The sequence below is a fragment of the Rhineura floridana genome, chromosome 7 (genome assembly GCF_030035675.1).
Source record: "Rhineura floridana isolate rRhiFlo1 chromosome 7, rRhiFlo1.hap2, whole genome shotgun sequence".
In the NCBI taxonomy this organism is placed as follows: Eukaryota; Metazoa; Chordata; class Lepidosauria; order Squamata; family Rhineuridae; genus Rhineura; species Rhineura floridana.
Window position 1 is genome coordinate 101,997,725 of NC_084486.1, and position 19,773 is coordinate 102,017,497.

At 43.5% G+C, this 19,773-nt stretch overlaps 2 protein-coding genes across 3 annotated transcripts in view; both read right to left on the bottom strand.

Annotated features, from left to right (window-relative positions):
• Positions 1-18,111, bottom strand: part of RBP1 (retinol binding protein 1) — a 57,349-nt gene extending 39,238 nt beyond the window's left edge. Inside the window, 3 exon segments of the mRNA XM_061636758.1 lie at positions 16,759-16,777; positions 16,779-16,935; positions 18,024-18,111. Of these exon segments, the coding sequence (XP_061492742.1) occupies positions 16,759-16,777; positions 16,779-16,935; positions 18,024-18,096 (249 nt within the window). The 5' untranslated portion in view covers positions 18,097-18,111.
• Positions 1-19,773, bottom strand: part of NMNAT3 (nicotinamide nucleotide adenylyltransferase 3) — a 109,852-nt gene that overhangs the window by 15,536 nt on the left and 74,543 nt on the right. The gene's annotated exons all lie outside the window — the stretch shown is intronic.

The following is a 19,773-nucleotide window of genomic DNA, read 5'->3' on the forward strand; positions in this document are numbered from 1 at the left end:
TGACATCTATGACATCATGATCACAATCTCAGTGCTATACAGAGGCAGGTTGATTGGGTTAGGAGGGCATGTGGCAGGTTGGAGAGGAACAAGGGGAAGGAAAATATTGAAGAAGGCCCTTCTCAAATGCACTCTTATTGCCGGCTTAGTGGATATTGCCTTCAATAACAAGAATTACACCACTTGTGAATTTAAAAAGTTCTCAATCCAGCCTGCCTTCCACTCAGACCTTTACAAGGAGCCAAAGTTCATGAGACTGAAAGTACACATAATATGAGTTTTATTCCTTTTTGAACCATTTCGAAGTTTGCACTTATCATCAAGTTGATAAAGAAGTGAAACCAAGAAAATTCTGGTTCTGTGGAAATGGACATGCATGTTTTTAAAAAAACCAGAGACCAAGAGGATAATGTGGTCCACTCCTTGCCCAGTGATACGCTACTATATGTTTATAATATCTCTGATGGATGTCTGTCCAATTTCTTTTCTTAAACTTCCAAAGGAGATTCCACAATCTGCCTGGCCAGCTTGTCTCACTGCTGATGAGGTGCACTGCTGTAATAGTTAGGACACTGTATTTAATGGACACAGGAAAAGCATTTTCAGCATGACAACCAACATGTCTAGCATCAATAAAGACTTCTGTTTTCAGTCAAAGCTATGTACTGACCTGGCTTTGGCTAACTCCATGATCTTTCATTCATCACCTTCTGTTATACCATACTATGTATGTATAGTGTGAGTAAATTACTGAATGGGTATTATCAAACAGCACTATTAAGTCCAGTGTTTATTGTGGTAGTGACTTAGAAATTACCTTAACATAGTCATGGTTCTAAAACCATGGCAGGGAGGGGAACTCAGGAAGATGGGAGTTTTATGTAGATGGGAGTTTCAGAGATGGACAACAGAGCATACATCTTAATAAATGTAATAATAAAGGCCAACTCAAACACAACAGCCCACCATACTGAGTCTACCAAACACACGTCTAAGCTTGCTTCCTATGTGTACAGTTTCATTCACATGAAGGGTCCCTGCAGCAGCCCTGTAAGTTCCTGATGGCTGCAAGCTCTAGCATGGATATCTCCCCAGTGCTAATGCATGGGGGGAAAGGCTTAATAATAGTATGCGGCTCCCATGTGAAGCAGTGCCAAATGGAAATTTTCATTGGTTTCCACATGGGTGTGTAACATATGAAGCATCCCCAAGGGGTCCCCACAAAAAACAACAACCCTGGAGCACTACTCTTCTCTAGGATGAAACATGCTTCCTCCAAGACAGAAAGAACCTTTAGTTATGCTTTCTGATGTAAAACAGATTAGCAGCTGCTAATTCCTCTTACTGAGTGCTGTAACACCATGTACAAGACTGTGGCTACACACTTGTTATAAGCTTCTTGCTTTATGCAACATCACAGAAGGCTGTGATTTTGACCTCAGGCCCATGGAAATAATAAAGGAGTATACTGCAGAAGCAGATGGAGACACAGAAGAAGAAAGGGGTAGCCAAGCATAGAATTTGTTACACTGATTGTATTTGTTACCTAGCAAGATCTGCTGTTACCTCTCACTTTCTGTAAACAGCTTGACCAGCTTTACTGGGGGAAAAAGCATGTCTTTTACTGGTATTAGAGTTTGTATAACAGGACTGCTGATCAAGTGCCAAGAGACTTGAGCCAGGATTTTAGGTGGCTATACTGTACCATTGTGCTAACATATTTATATACATCCACAGTGAGTACTCTCATATCTTAACAATCTGCAGACACCATTTTAATTGGTAAAGATGATGATCAATGGATGCAGTTGTTATAACCATAGTTCTAAAGAATCTTTTTAGTTCAGCTTAAAAACATTAATCCATTAACTGATTAAAATTAATTTATTCTTAAAAAATAGAATTTGAAAGCAAAGGTATTCTTTGGGGAAGGAGGGAAGCATTCAAGTAAACAAAATACCAGCCCTTGATTCAGACAAGCTGTATGAAGCATTTTCCTGAGCAATAAAAAATTGGATGTGATATTTAAAAGAGATCACTGTGTTCATGAAATATTGGAATATGGAAATGTTAGGTTTAACTAGCTAATCAATCTTTTGATCAGTTAAAAGAGAGACATAGTGTAGATTAGGGAATGGTGAGAACTTTAACGCAGTTCACATTTAAAAGCAAACTCACTTAATTTACACTTTCTGAAAACATGTATGAACTGAAACATAACCATCCTTCAAAATTCACATTTTTCTAAATTTTGCAATGCAATTCTCCAGGCGTAATATGTACAAAAAGGCATATACTAGGGGAAAGTGTACATATGCATACATTAATGAAAATAATGTACAAAAATGCATTATATTACGGGAAATTGCTTTGCAAAAATGTGTATCTTTGAAGAAATTCACAACAGTGTGGGATGGAAAGATCTGTCAATTTTGGTTCTCTCACTATCTCATTTTTCTAATCTTAAATTCATTTCTCTACATTTCTGCAGCAATTTTTAATATTCTAAAAAAATATCCTCTTAAAAATCTCCAGCATTTTAGTGTGAATTTCTCCTAACAGATATGTTTGTCAGCAGTTTTGACTAATGTACACATTTTTGCAAGCAATTTCTTGACATATTATGCATTTTTGCATGTTATTTTCACTAATATAGTCGTTTTTATGCACCCCTTTCCCCACTATATGCATTTTTATAAACATTGGTTGGTTGGCAAACTGCATGGCAAAATTCAAATAAGTGAGAACTTTGAAGACTGTGTTTTGATTCTCATATTGTTCCAAAAAGTGTGAATTTGATAGATTCGGCTCAAAATGCAAACTGAATCAAAATTCTCCCCCATCCCTAGTGCTGAGACGTAGATGCTAATTACTGGCAGGAATTTCTCCACATTAGCAGACAAGCTAACCCTGCATGCTGCCCCTGAACCAAGACCTTCTTAAGCAATTGTATATAGCATAGGTGGGCCACCTTCAGCCCCCAATTTCATTTTATGTGCCCCCTGATTCCTACTGAACCTGCTCCATTCTTCCATCCCATCAGAGTTCATTCCCTCCTGTTACTTTACTTCTCCCCCCCCCCCGGTCCCCTCTTTCTGTGTAGTTTCAGAACTGGAAGAGGCAATATTCTATTTCAATAAACAAACAAATAAATAAATAAATAAATAAGTTTACTGTAAACCACCCAGAGAGCTTCAGCTATGGGGCGGTATATAAATGTAATAAATAAATAAATAAATAATTTTTAAAAAAATCCTGGGTGTATGGCTTGGAAAAAAGATCCTATCCAAACTGCCTTATAACAGACTGGAAGGCTTCTGCACTCTCTCTCTCTCTCTCTCTCTCTGTACTATAGTCAGAAAGAAATTACTTCACTTGCTTTCCAGAACAGTAGCTGTATTGATCTGTTGTACTTTTTAAAAAAAATCCTTTCTGTATTTAATTGAGAGTAACCTCATCGGACCAAGTGGAGCTTATTTCTGAGTAGACTTACATAAAACTGGGAATTCTAATCTGAAGTAACCATAGTGAAAATTGAGGCGGAATGGTCTTCCAGATTAGTTAATCCAGAACATTTGTCTCTACCTCCATCTGTAATCAGCTCTGGCTACACCCACCACCACCATGCAGCCCCCAGCAGATTCCTGCCAAGAGATGTAGCCCTCTACAACAAATGTTACTAAAGCTTTTTTGAAAATGTTTTTAAAGATGTTTTCTTTTAATATGTTTTTAATGGTTGTTTTGTTTTAATATGTTTTGAAGTCCTTTTTTATGATGTTTTAAAGTGTTTTAGTGCTTTTGTTTGCTGCCCAGGCCTCCTACTGGGAGAAAGGGCAGGATATAAATCAAATCTCGCCTAGACTACTGTAATGCGCTCTACGTGGGGTTACCCTTGAAAACGGTCCGGAAGCTGCAACTGGTACAGAATGCGGCGGCTCATCTGATTAAAGGCAGCCGCCGGCAAGATCACATCACTCCAGTGCTGAAGGAGTTGCACTGGCTACCGGTTGTTTACCGGGCCCAATTCAAGGTGTTGGTTTTGACCTTTTAAAACCCTACACGGTTTTAGCCCAGTCTATCTGAAGGAGTGCCTCCAGCATCGTCAGGGATGCCGTTCAACAAGATCAGCCTCAGAAGACCTTCTCTCGATCCCACCGGTTAAAACAGCTAGACTGGTGAGGACTAGAGAGAGGGCTTTTTCAATAGTGGCCCCCACCCTGTGGAACTCTCTCCCAAATGATCTCCACCATGCCCCTTCTATGATGAGCTTCCGCCGGGCCTTGAAGACCTGGCTCTTCAGGCAGGCTTTTGGGGTGGGTTAGGTTTTTACTGTTATGGTTTTAAATTTTAACGTTTTAATGTATTGTTTTTTATCTTGTACGTCGCCCAGAGTGGCTGGACAACCAGCCAGACGGGCGACTAATAAATTTAATAAATAAATAAATAAATAATAAATAAATAAATAGAATGACTTATTATATGTCCAAAGTATGATAACAAAGAAAGAAAGAAAGAAAGAAAGAAAGAAAGAAAGAAAGAAAGAAAGAAAGAAAGAAAGAAAGAAAGAAAGAAAGAAAGAGTTGATCATAACATAGTTATGTAAAGAAAATAACTGGACAGTTCCTAAGCAACCTTCTTAAGAGCAGTGGGTTGATAAGGTTGGGAAACAGTATCAATGGTGGCAGCAGTGAAGAGATAGTGTAACAACATCAGGTACCCAGAGCAACCCTGGGCTGTAATCTTTAGAGCAGTGGTTCCCAACCTGGGGGCCGGGTGTTGATTTGTGCGGTATTTGCGTTGTAAGCGCTGTTACACTAGAGTATAAGTGGTCAAGAAATCCAAGAACACGACATAGTGTTAAGAGTCCATTTACTCAGGACATTAAGGCTTTACAAGCAGTTTTGTTTTTCCCTCATAGCAAGAGCTCACACAGAAAGCTGCTTCTCCTTCAAGAACAAAAACCCCCACAGAAACACAGAGAAGCTGGCTGCTCTGTCTCCAGCTCTTATCTCCCGTTGCCTAGGAACCAGTTGACCTTGACAGCCTGCAAGTTCCTACCAAGACATAACAAAAACTCTTCCTTGCTCCAGGCTTTCAGACTTGATGAAAATAACCAGAGGTAGTATAGCCTAAGGGTCAACATTGGGACCCCCAGGGGGGCCGTGAAGTAATCCAGAGGGGGCCGTGAACAGTAAAGAAATGAATTATTGATTTTTTTTTAAAAGTCTTCACTCCCTCGACACTGTCTGCTTTCCACTGCTACTGCAGATGACACCTCCCCCTTGCTCCAAACAAGAGGGGACGCCTTTTCTGAAGCTCCAGAGCGTCTTTCAGGCGCACTAAGGGCAGGCATCTGCCTATAAAATACATGGCAGATGCCAAAGGAGGCTGAGGGTGGAGCTACCAGGAAGAAGAGGGGATTACTATAACTGATTCCTGTCTCCTTGCACTGCCGCTACTGACAGTGCCCTTACTTAGAATGAGAGGAGAGGGCTTTTGGTGAAGCAAAAAGAAGCAAGCCTGCAAAGAAAGGCTCCCCCCCCTCCTTCCTGGCAGCCAGCCTGTCTCCCTGGGGGGAGGGGGTCACAATTTTTTTTCAGCTTATAAAGGGGGTCCCATGCTCATAAAGGTTGGGAACCACTGCTTTAGAGGCACAAAAATACAGGGGAGTTGAGGCCTGTAAGTGCACCCAGACACAAAGTAGCAATATGCCAGGAGGAGACTAAGGCACAGTTTCAAGGCATTATTGTTTACAGAGAGTGTCTGGTGCTATCTAGCAGTGGGATCTTGTGAGATATTTGCTAGAAGCCAGTGAGATAACTGTTTTGAGAGCAGGACCCTGAGGTGGGACCATGACAAGGCAGTGATCACAGGCAGGATCCTAGCAGGTAGCGCCTGAGGTGGGGTCCTGACAGGTGGGGTCCTGACACTCCCCAAGGGCACCCAGGCTTTTATGCCCCCTGACCTAGCCAGGAGCTGATGCAAGAGGCTGCAAGATTGACTGCAGCCTCTCTCTAGAATAGGGTCAGGCTGAGAGTCCCAGTCCTTGCAGCACTTACCAGGGACTTCAGCTGTCTCAAGAGACAGCAACCCAGAGGAGCAAGCAAGCACCCAGATGCTCAGGTACTCATTCCCAGGGTAGGTCTTCTCCAGTCCACCAGTGCTGCAGCTCTTCCCCTGACATGATTCACTAGAAAAGACAATAATGCTGGGAAAAACAGAAGGGAGTAGAAAAAAAGGAAGACCAAACAAGAGATGGATTGATTCCATAAAGGAAGCCACAGACCTGAACTTACAAGGTCTGAACAGGGTGGTTTATAATGGATGCTATTGGAGGTCACTGATTCACAGGGTTGCCATAAGTTGTAATCAACCTGAAGACACATAACACGCACAGAGCCTCTAACCCACAGTAAGCTGGTTGTGGGTAATACCACAACACTTGAATCAACACTCATGGAAAGTCAGATCCTAGGAATAACATTGTATGCATGTAACTGACTTACCATGTACTAAGTGACAGAATTCACAAGCTTTTTCTTTAGTTACCATGTGCCTCCATAGTGATGTGAATAGATCCTAAACTCTGGTAGTTTGCTCCACTAGTTTGTTCTCTTGCTAATTCTCCCCACTTGTTCCCATCACATCTAACTTACTGGCTGCTGTCATGTTTATTTACTGTACCCATCCTGCCCCAATGGTATATTTCAAGAAAAATATGGTGGTAAATGTCACCTGCATGTGACCCAAGCAGCAGAGTGACTATGTAATGGTAATTATGATTTTGCCATGCTGTTATGCCAGAGGGAGGGAGGAGGGATCAGGTGTGTTTCAGTGAGGTCAGTACCCAACTCATTTGCTTCCATATTTTTATTGTTGGCAGGTGTGAGCAGTTGTACCAAGCAGAGAACAATTCTGAAGGTCCCTTGGTTTTCTTAGTACTGCACAGAAGTCAACTCTGCATGTTAGGACTGAACATATTTGGCAACAGTGCAGTTCAAATAGATACCAACTGACATCCATCTACAGATTGGAAATTTACTGAGTCTGAAACTAGGTGTAGTAATGGTATAATGGAGTCTCTGTTTAATCCCCTTTTTGAAAGAGTGGCAGTACATGTTGTGGGGATATATTAAGGAACACTAATCTGAACACACAAATTATGCCAAAGTCATATACAAGTTAAGTGCTACTTCTACTTTTGATTTTATATGTAACTCAGCCCATTTCTTCATGTGAAATCCCCAACGTACTCCATGTAATTCTCCCATTTTGCCCATCAAGAAACCTCTGAAAAGACCACGGGATCCTGTCAAATGGAGATTTTGTCAAGACCTTTGCGCTGTCAATAAATATGTTGTCCCCCTCCACACTGCAGTACCAGATCCGGCCACAATCATCAGCCAAATTCCTTGGGATGCTCAATGGTTCACAGTAATAGACTTAAAAATGCTTTTTTTAGCATCCCTTTGCACCCAGAATCTAAATTTTTGTTCGGCTTTGAATGGAACCATTGCAGTATGGTCTGGGATCGAATCCCACAGGGATTCAGAAATTCACCACAAATTTTTAGCCAATGTTTAAGAGAGGATCTGGTAGACTTCACCTCTCCTGGAGGCTCTACTATTATTCTTTATGTAGACGATGTCCTGCTGGCCAATGTGAATGATGGCGGATTGTGGGAAGATGGTAAGGCACTTCTAAGCTATCTCCATTCCAGAGGACATAAAGTAGACCCAAAGAAATTACAATGGGTCTCCCAGAAAGTTAAGTACTTGGGATTCATACTGACACCAGATGGAAGACAGATGGACCCGGAAAGGATATCTGCAATACAGCAATGCCCGCTGCCCTGCTCCAAGAAGCAGCTGAGGGGATTTTTAGGCATCATCGGATTTTGTAGACAGTGGCTTCCTTCCTGTGGAGAACTATGTAAACCTCTTCATGCTCTCACGACTAAAAAGGCTGCAGAACCCCTTGTGTGGGGCCCCGAGTCGATATTAGCGTTCCAACAACTAAAGGACGGTCTGGCAACTTCAATGTCTCTCAAGCCGCCCAACTATGGTAAGCCCTTTCACTTGTTTGTGCACGAAAGGGAGGGTGTGGCCAGCGGAGTGTTAACCCAGAAGTGGGGTCCTAGCCACTTCCCGGTGGCGTTTTATTCACAGCAAATAGACACTGTGGCAAAGGGCACCCCCTCATGCACACGCGCCCTAATGGCGGCGGCGGTCTTAGTGCGAAAGAGCAAAGGTTTAACTCTGGGGCACAGCACTATTATATGGACTTCCCATGCCTTATCAGCTCTACTCCGCAGGGGTACTACCCAGTTTTTTTCAGCTCAAAGACAACAGCAACTTGAAGCAGAACTGCTGGAGGATCCAAATTTAACCTTCGAGAGATGCGGTCCATTTAATCCAGCTACCCTGCTGCCTGATCTCCCTGCACCACTGGACAATCACAATTGTGTGGACGTGGTCAACTCCACCCTCCAAGTAAGACAAAATTTGTCTGACGAGCCATTGTCCAATCCAGATCTTATCCTCTTCACGGATGGGAGTTCCTTCTATATTGAGGGAACACGGTATACAGGATACGCTGTTGTTAATCAATGGGAACCTGTGGAAGCAGCCGCTCTGCCCGGTCGGTGGGGCGTGCAAGCCGCTGAACTATATGCTTTGGCCAGAGCCTGCCAAATAGCAGAGGGTAAGACTGTCTCTATTTACACGGACAGTAGATATGCCTTTGGGGTAATTCATTGCCACATACACCTGTGGAAATATCGAGGGTTTTTAACTGCGGGAGGGAAGCCTATTCAACACCTGTCTTTAGTACAGAAATTTCTGGAAGCAGTTCAGAAACCAGCGGAGATAGCAGTCGTCCACTGTAAGGCACACACCAAGGATCGCAATCCTATAGCGATGGGAAACGCCCTCGCAGACAGAACAGCCAAGATTGCAGCACGGCTCCCTCTTTCTTTCCCCACATTGGCATTGATTACTGATGACTTCCAACCCACTACTTTAACGTCTGTACCCCCAAAGGAGACTAGAGCCTGGGAAGCGTTGGGAGCCAGCTACAGGAATAATGTGTGGATTATGCCTGATGGAAGAGCCTGCCTACCCCGCTCCATGTATTTTGCGGCAGTTGCCTGGCACCACAATAAAGGGGGGCACTACGGGACTCATGCTTTAGTAGACACCATCACCAGGTACTGGTACGCCCCTGGCATTCAATCTGTATGCACATCAACTGTAAAAGCCTGTAACCTATGCCAGGCTAATGGACCTGCTCTGCCAAACAGAGCACCAAAAGGGGGGCGGCCAGCAGCCGCTGCACCCTTCCAACATTTGCAGATGGACTTTGTCGATTTACCACCAGCAATGGGTAAAAAGCATTTACTTGTTGTTGTATGTACCCTCACAGCTTGGGTTGAAGCTTACCCCACTACAAATGCCACAGCCCTCACAAGTTATTGCTGAAGGAAATCATTCCGCGGTTTGGGGTCCCAGAAACCATAGACTCTGACCGGGGTGCACATTTTACGGGACAAGTATTAAAACACGTAGAGGAGGGCTTGGGTATCTCTCATCTGTTTCACACTCCATATAGACCACAATCCACTGGGAAAACTGAGAGACAGAATAGGGAATTGAAATCATTTCTGGCAAAATATTGTCAGGAGACTAGATTAAAATGGCCTCAGGCACTGCCTATCATCCTGTTCCACATGCGCACCAGGCCCACACGGGCTTTGGGTCTCTCTTCCTATGAGTTGCTGTACGGTCATCTGCCCTCCAAGGGTGGGGGCCTGACGAAGCCCGATGTGTCCCTGTTGGGGGGGGAGCATGTGACCTGTTCTCAGTTTCTTTCTTTACACAACAGATTACAAGCCTTGTGGCGCGTGGCTCGGTACGCACAGACGGTGCCGTTGGAGGAGCAGGTCCACCCTTTTCAGCCAGGTGACTTCGTTTGGGCGAAAAAGTTTGTCCATCGCAGCCCGCTCCATCTGAGATTCACAGGTCCTCACCAGGTTTTATTATCTACCCAGACCGCGGTCTTCCTGGAAGGGAGAAAGTCTGGATTCATCACTCACACATCAAGCCCGCAGTAGTGGACTTCAGTCCCACGGACACACTGGACGCGCCTTCCCGAGACAAACAAGGACTTGTGGACTCAGAGGACAGAATTGTGCCAGCTTTACGCTTACGAAGAGATCCAGTAACTGATTTGTGGGCACCACAGACTGTCCCTTTCCGCACAGCTGAACTATCATGAACTATTATAATCCTCAGGACTGTGGGGTTCTCTATTGTGTTCTTTGTGTACTTGTGAAAGTCAGCCTTGTTTTTCCTTTGTGTTGTCCTGATGGAATAAAAATATGCACGGGGGATGACTACAAACCCCCTCTTGCTGGGATCCGGAATGGGTTGCCAGATCCGAAAGTGCTGGGTGAGTGCCCTGATCCTTACCTATATCATGTTCTTTTAAAACATAATCAACCCTTCACTGTAGATATTGCAGGATGGAAGACTAGGTGTCAAAAGGCCGCTGTGGTCTTTCAACACAGCCTCAACGGCTTTCTTGTCACTCAGTGTGTAAGGGCAGAAATAGCATGGGCAGTTTATCTGGCCGTAAATTGTACGCCAGCCCCAGGCCTAACCAGAGATTCAGCATGCCCCACATCCCTAGATCCTAGATCCGTCATTAAGGAATATTCTGTCTTTACTTATCGTAACTTGGGAACTATAGCACCTAAGTTCTGCATTGGGATAGGGGAATATAATTGTTATACTGCTCTACGAAAGAGCCAGCTCAGCCGGTTTGCTCCCCCGAGTACATCTGAATTAACATCCAAGCCCTCTTTAAGGCCTCTCACACCCCCATCCTTCACGCTTCGAGGGGACAGCTGGAAGGCAAACACTTTTCTCTCTCTCTTGGAAGCCTCAGCCCCCAAAAATGGATCCTGTTATGTATGTGCCCACACTCCTCCACACGGAACTGCAGGAGTACCCCTCATAGGTGCGCCCCTCCCTTTAGAAGAGATTTCAAGTTTTAAGAACCGGCAGCAGGCCAAAGAACTAGACGGCCCTTTGGATACAAGTGGCCCGCTCCAGGGGGAGGTGTATGTAAGCAGCAGCCCACGCGCCTACATGGGTCTCTCCTGTAAATTCATTCTTAGTCGGAGAAAGGGGGGCTCATGGGGGGTTTTCAACAGTACTCATTTACTTAATGCAGCAACTGCCAACAATGATACATGGTCACAGGCTTGGGGCGCCCTCATTCCCCACGATGCTCGGAGCCCTGATTTATCCTCTTTTATTCTTTCATTATACACCAAGCCCACTCCCAGGGGATTATGGTGGTTATGCGGCCATAGGGCTCAGCGGAAGCTGCAATCCCTAGTAAGATGGACTTGCACTTTAGGAAGAGTTATGCCTGGGATTAGAACTACTACTTCCCTTCCAACAGCCAGACACCGGAATCGAAAAGATACTGGGGAGGCAGTCCTACGAGGGTTTTTTCCACATTATGGGGCAGGACAAAACTACCAAGATTTAATTAAGTTGTCTCAAGACTTTGAGGATTTCCTAAATGACACCACTGCCTCACTACAAGATTTGACTAATGAGCAAGGACAGATACGAACCATAACTTTACAAAATAGGTTAGGAATTGATTATTTATTGGCCAGCTCAGGGGGGATATGTTATTTGATTGGTAGCGAATGTTGTACCTCCATAACTGACACAAAGGCTGATGTTTTGCAACATTTAAATCACCTCAACACCGTATATAACGATGTGGAAAGCATTAAGACCTTTTCTTCTTTCCCAAGTCTAACCGAATGGCTTAATCAATGGCCGAGCTGGCACAAGCTTTTTCTTTACATTTTTGTGGGAATTTCCGGTATTATTTTCTTATGTTGCTGTATACAATGCCTACCCAATTTATTCTCCCTCTTTTCAACTCTTGGAACTCAGTGTCTGAGACGGTCCCCTTTCCCAAGTGAATTTCTCCTCCAAAGCCGATCTTTCACTTCTCTGAGTAACTCCAAATGGTTAGGACACAATGATGCAGCTATAATTTAAACAGCCTTGTTAAAATTCGCTGCAAAGGGGGGATTTGTTAGGAAATATTTTATTTCCTAGGCCCCAAGAGTTGTCAAGAGTTGTCAAGAAACGCTACATTATTGCCAGAGCTAGTGCCGCAATGAATCATGGAACTTAGAGAGGGTGGGGGACATAAGACTCTAACTTTCGCTCTTCTCTCATGAGAGAAGAACACCCAGAGGCGCCTGTAAGGCTGTAACATCTTGGAAAAAGAGATAAAGTGTATCCCCTCTGATTTGTTGCTATTTCTCTCTGTCTTGCTTCACTATACACATCCTGCACATTGTAGCTAATTCAGCACAAAGCGAGAAGTATTCTCAAAATACCTTATTAGAATTGTATCTATAAGATTTACGTCACACTGCTGAGTAGATAACTTTCACAGGCATACTAGCAACATCTTTCTCTCTTTTGGTGTCAATCTAATTCTTTTCCTCGCCTTTTCTTAGTTCTTATCTCAAAATAAGTTTTCTTAGATTGACAAGTGTATGGATTCTTTATCAATCTCTCCCTTTTTTAGAATTATAAGAAATGTAACAAGAATAAACAGATGCGCTTGCTTATCTCTGTAATACTGTATTCCCTTTGTTATGATTTTAATAATATTATACTTTGTTTTGCTTATGAAACTTATATAAGGGTGCTTTCAATTAATAAACGGTGCTCTCTTCTCTGTCAGACTGCTGTCTGTACAGCTTAGAGACCCCTCTTGTTCAAGTAGTATTGTGTGTCTGCTTTATGTTTGGTATCTGGCTGAGCCACTGAAACAGGTAAATTGAATTGTCAAACTCACCCTCCTATTCAGGGCTGAGGGGTGTGTTAGCTCGGCCTTTCTGGGAAGGGGAGGGAGCTTAGATTTGGACCCAACACCATTAATTACCTCCCTTCCGACAAAGCTGCCCATTTGGCTGTTAGTTTGTGGGCCTAGGATATCTGCTCATCAAGTTAAGGATGGAAATAGCTCAGTGGTTTCCAATGCTTCAGAGAAGAAACAAAATAATGAAGAAAATTAAGGGGCAACTTAACAGCTGCATCAAAGGAAAGACTGGATTAGTCAGTTCCAATTTGGCAAGAAGCTGTACCTTGAAGTTGTGAGGCAATTGTATCCCCAGCAATCATGGGTGTTAAATCTCACAGAAAACTTGATTTTGTTCCTGTGATATATATTAACTCTAATGTTGAACAAAATACCTTTGATCTTTGTTCTAAGGGAAATTGCAGTCCCTATGGAAGCATGCCTAAACGTTGTTTAGCTACCTTTTGCTTGCTGAACAATAAGGTCAATTTTTTCACAAGAGTTGCCGCTGATTTGTGGTGGATGGGTCTCCTGACACTGATTACCTATTGTTTGAGAGACCCTTAAAATGCAGACACTGGTTATTATATTACTTTTATATAAATTCATATAACCAATTATTGGCCCAATTCAGATTTAATGAGAAACTTTGATTTCCCACTACATGAAGGGACCATGGCAAGCCTTGGTCCTCACCCTTCTGTCATGGGCCCCATGGGGAATGTTTGGCAGAATGGGGAGAATGGGGAGAGGGTTGCAGATGTTGGGGAAGGGTCTGGTGAGACCAGGGAGCAGATGCTACCTGAGACTTCTGTAAGACTTATCCAGTGCCAAGTGGTTAGGTTAGTGTCTCTGTTGAGGAAAGGTTCAGCAGCTCCCCTCCCCCTCATCTACAGCAAATCACTCAGAGATCAACCAGTAGATCCTGTCCCTGCGATACAACAATTTCATCAAAATCATGGCACTTGATAAAATAATTAAGCTATCAAGTACCAGAGAATCAACCAGATCCTAATTCATATTCTTGTAAATGCTTTCCTGGAAAAGAAAGTCTTAGGAGAAAACTAGTCTGAGGCACCTTGCTGGGCAAGGAGCGCCACAAGTTGGCACCACCACCAAGAAGGCCCCCAATCTTGTGCTCACCCCCTTCACCTTAAAGAGCAAGGTTTCTTGAGTTCTTAAGATATTTGAAGGCATGTGAGGTCATACACAGGAGGAGATATTCCTTTAACAATCCCAACCCAGAATTGGTTAGGTAAAAAACCAGCACTTTAAATTGGGTTAGAACACAGCTGGCAACCAATTCAGGTTCTAATATGATTCCCAACCCTATCCCTGATTGGATGTTATACAGCAATCTTGTTCTGCAATGCAGGAGACTGTTTAGATAAGGTAAAGATATCCCACCATGTAACTTTGCTCAGATCTGTCCCCTACTGGTGAGGGAGCTCTGCTGCCAGCAAGGAGCACCTCAATACATCTGGCTAAAATGGTAGGCAGAAGCTTCTGCTGGCAGAAACTCCTAAAATGGTGACTGGGGCAACCAGTTCAATCTGGGCTTTTGTGTTGTGCAAGCCTGGGAGGTGGCACAGCAAAACAGCATTTTTCCCCCTAATCCACCTTCTGCTACAGCACAAGTGGCAGTGCTGTGGATGGGGTGGTGGCTACACCAGTTCATCAAACTCCTCCATTGCCAGCTGCCCCCTTAGGCATCTGCATTCGGGGACAGCTCAGGCCTCCAAGTGCTCCTCAGAAGTAGCTCCAAGTACAGGGGCAGTACAGCACTCCAGCCTCGAGGTTACATCATGATGCTTGGAAAGGATATAAGTAGTGAAGATGGTAAAAATGTGTTTCACACAGTATGTTTGCCCCCGTAACCATGAAGGTGAAGAACTGAGCAAATTGGCCTTTATATGACTGCTTACAAGTGTATGCTAACTTTCCTCAAGTATGCCCATACCAAGACCTTCAGAAATAACTAAGCCTCACTGAAATTCATCCTGCATTTAATAGTAGTTAATTTCTAGTGGTATATAGATATGCAGAACCTACAGCATCTTAGAAATAGGCTCCAATAAAACCAGATGCTCCAACAGACTGAAATGCAGCATCACAGTAGCCCTCTTCAGGTGTTCATTAACAAACATGTGAAGGGACTTCCACGAATATGTTGGCTGGCCTTAACTCCTAGACACTGACACATGCATTGGCAATGCTCACATGATTTGGCATCAGTCTGAACAGGCCGTCCCCCCATGTAAACCAGAGTTCCTGTGTCTGTGGGAGAGATCTATACCCCTTTAGACCAACACAATGATGCACTGACGAGGACCAATGCAAGCATTGTCATTGTCCTGCCTGAACACCCTGAAGTCAGTCACAAATGAGATGTGCTTTTCTTTAATAAGTTTATTTAGGGATTTCGGTTCAGAGCGGTTCATGAATCAGCTTACAGGTTACACAGGGTTCAGCATAATTACTAGGCTAGACTAGAAACTAAGATGTTGTCGCAGCAACTTGTCTCGCCCCCTCACCCAGCTTAAGTAAGGTTGGGTGGGCACTGTTGGGAGCACGTGCACACCCTAGAGCTCCGCCTCAGGGGAGCCATTGGTGCATGTTGTTCTTGCCAGTGCTGGTGCCTCCGTGAACAAGGTGAGGGTGGCTGTTCTGCCCCAGCAGGTGCCTCCTCGTCAGAGGGAGGCACGATGCAGAGGGAGGTGGCAGAGTGGGCATGGGTAGAGGAGGAGCATCAGGCGGAGTGGCAACTGCCTGGCTGGGCCAAGCCTCCTTGTGGGTAACCAGAGCTTCAGGGGCAGAACTGTCATTATCCAGAGTGAGAGAGTTCTCAGAGTTCTGCAGGCCCGAAGGCTCAACCTGGGAAGTGTCAGTCCAATCAAAGTTCTCCTCCCCCTCATCTGCCATCACGCCACTCCACCCCTGTTCTGCCGGGCCCATGACAGCCATAAAGGGTAGGGGCTAGTCAACATGTTGTAGCCTGAACCTAGTCTGACAGGCAACATATGCTCAATTTCACTGCGTTTCAGAATTCTTCCATTTTTACATTATGATGAGACAAAGGACATTTCTGCTATTTGAGACTTGAGAAGGAGGCTGCTTACAAAGAATGTGGGAGTCTACTGTATTATCTCTCTCTCTTTTTTAAATCCTCCACCAGATAATCTTCTGCAGTTTCACTTTAGCAGAGTCTTGCTCTCAAAGTAATGGAAAGGAGAGCAGGTAGGCTCTGACTCAGCTAAGCAGTATTAGAAAAACTATGTTGCTAATTGGTTTTATTTCTGATGAGCTGCACAGCGTTGTTTCCTTGTCAAAAGCTAAAAGCTCACAAGGGAGAATTCTTACTGCTGTCTGCTTCTGTTAAAGATGATGCTTGTGGTTTTGGAATGTTTCTGGCTGTTTAAAGCATATGCTTTCTCTTCTGGCTTATTCAGAATTGCTAGCAACCTGTACCATTTAAATGAGTAAAGTCTACCTGAGGAGTGAAGAACTTTATGTAATAGCTATTAATGTTGACCAAAATATGGTTGGAAACCACTTTCTTAAACAAAAACGGGAAATCAAGCTTTATAGCGCAATCCTATGCATGTGGGAATCCTATGCAATCCCACTATGTACATGCACTTACTCCCAGGAGCGTATGTATAGGATTGCAACCTTATTAACTAACATCCCCCAGCATGTTTATTGTAAGTAAAGTTTCTACCAAGTCTATGGCCCTTGCTAAACACAGCTGTCAAACACAAAAGCAGGATTCTGGAAAAAAAGTGTGGCCACTGTGATGCAAGGTTTTAAGCTATTTTTTTGTCATGCAACAGTGGCTGTTTTAATTCTTACCATGCATTTGCGATCATCCACCCATTAAATTCTCCTCAAATTCTTTCCCTATGTGAAAATTCATGATGTAGTTTTTAAAAGTGCTTAGTGTTTTAACGATCATGTGATCTCCATCCTGAATTATCTCTTTGTTGGGTTTGGGCATATTGGCTATTTTTCTCACAGCAATATTTACATCTGGGAGAAAAGAGATAAAAAATTAAGAAAAGAATTCTGCAAAATTCAGACCTCTGGAGAAGCTTTGAAGACTGAACATCACTAACTTTTTTTTAGATGAAGTTCAATATAAAGTGAGAAAGTTTTAATACTCCTCCACACACACAAATAAAATACAATCAGATTTCACTAAATTCATATATTGACTCATCTGAATATGTACTTTGCCTGAAGGTACAATGACATGTATAACCTTGTTTATATTTCCTTTAACTCTACCCCTGTCCAGCACCACTTCCTTGCCCCCATCTCTTATAGCCAAATCCACACAATATATTAAAAGCTCTGGAAGTTGTAGCTCTGTGAGAGGTCTCCTGACAACTCTTAGCACCTTTAACAAACTACAGTTCCCAGGTTTCCGTGAGGAAGCCATGACTGTTAAAGTGGTATCACAATGCTTTAAATATATGGTGTGGACATTTAAAAATTGTTATGAAGCAAAACTGTAGGCTTCTTGAAATTAAAGATCTGCTATAGCACCAGCGATGCATACGGTAAGTTCTTGATAACTAATTTTGATGATTCAGAAGTGTTTGTGCTTGTCTGTACTTAACTTCTGGATTTTATTTCTTGTACTTCCTTTTTTGAGGTACTTTCTTTCAAAACGTTAAAGGTAAAGGTGTCCCCACACTTGTAGTGCGAGTCGTTTCCGACTCTTAGGATGACGTCTTGCAACGTTTACTAGGAAGACCGTATATATGGGATGGGATCGTCAGTTCCGTCCCCGGCCTTTCTTTACCCCCCAGCATATGCCGGGTACTCATTTTATCAACCACGGATGGATGGAAGGCTGAGTGGACCTCGACCCCTTTCACCAGAGATTCAACTTCCTCCTTCCATTGGAATCGAACTCCGGCCGTGAGCAGAGCTTTGGCTGCGTTACCGCCGCTTACCACTCTGCGCCACTGTCTAAAAATATTGTTATACAAAAGCCACAGGTGCTGAAATGGTGTGACATTTATGTGATTGACTCTACAGAAGAATCAGATTTACCCCAAAACTAGAAGGTATGAAGCTATAGTTACATAATATAAATAAATAAATCTTACCTAATGCTTTCAAACACTCCTCAAAGTTGTCATTGCTGAGCATTTTCCAGTAACCATTGAAATCTGCAGGCATTGTAGGTGTTTATTTCTGGTCAAAATTAAAGCCTTTTTGACTTCTTTGTTAATTCTGCACCATACAGCTCAGTGCCTTTTGCTGAGGTGAGCTTGAACTCTCGTGTCTTTTATCTGTTCTTTCCACCATGCAGTTATGTTAGTCCTTTTAAGCTGATTAGTGTTGAAGTGTTACCTTTAAATCCTCCCCAAAGCTGAACCGTTTAGTTTGCTAATGACAGCAGGATGGCTTAATTTAAATGGAAGAGGTCATTGCCCTTCCACAGAAACGGTTGCAAGGCCACTAATTAGCTGGGTTTCAAATTAAACCACATTTCTTCCCTTCCATACAACCAAGAAAATAAGATGACTTCTCCCAATACACAAACAGGTTCTAAACACTGCATGTAGCAGACATGCTAACTAGGTGACTTGGGAAGGGTGGCAACAGTGGCAACTTCTGGTCTCTGGAACATCTGAGATCCTTGCCCATGTTGTCTTCCAACTCTATACCCACGAAGAGGCATGCAAGTTCTTCCACTAAAACGGAACTGCCTACTATATTCTGAATAGTTAAATTTGGTCATGCTTATGAAGCAATCCCTGAGCTATGGGTGGTGGTAGAAGATATGAACTAGCTGGTTAATAGATGGCTGAAAAAAAGCCATCATCCAACCTTGTATTGGAGAAAGACCCAATTCGCGTTATCACCCGGGATCTCCAGCAGTACAGAATGTTTTTATGAATCAGGACATACTTTCAGCTAAGAGAATGCAAAATTCTTTTCAGGCCAAGAAGTAAGCAGTACTTCACAGAAACCCAATAACTTCAGTGTGTGTAAGCAAGTGAGGAGAAAGAGAAAACAGCCCACACTGTGCAGCACTGCATTATTCAACAATACACTGTTGCTTGAAAGGAATCACTTGAGACTGTAAAGTCTTCCCTTCACTTAGGAATACAGCATGGAAATTTCAAACATACAGCAGAACAAATCGTTTTCAATGTACCATGAGCTCAAGGTTAACTTAATTGAGTTAGGTAATCCAAAACATTAGCAGATGTGCCTCCAAATAAAAGCTAAGAGGGTGCAAAGTGGTGGGCTTTAACAACCCAACTTCCAATACGTATTGGAAGATGGCCAGTTTGGAGTCACACACTACTGACTTCATTTACCTATTACCCCAAGCTAAAAGGAATAACCCATCTTCAAGACGGTCTCATCATGAGCCACAGAGTACTGAAGTTTCTGAAACCTTTCAGCATAACACACAAATACTTTAGATGAGTACAATCCCAATGTTCTCCTTGATCTCTCGGTGGCTTTTGATCAGAGCTTGGAAAAGTTACTTTTTTGAACTACAACTCCCATCAGCCCCAGCCACCATGGCCACTGGATTGGGCTGATGGGAGTTGTAGTTCAAAAAAGTAACTTTTCCAAGCTCTGCTTTTGATACTGTTGCTCATGGTATCCTTTTGGAATGTCTCAGGGAAGTGGGGGTTGGGGGCACTGTGCTTCAGTGGTTCCAGTCAGGGCTGGCACCAGCCATGACTGGGTCCTTGGGCACCAGCCTACACCGGGGTCACAGCGCCAGCACATCCGCCTACCTCTCCCATCGCCTCGTGTAAATGTCATGTGAACTGTGCGTGCATGCGTACCGTCAGACAAGATGCTGATGGAGGCTCCCTTAAGGGCCCCCAC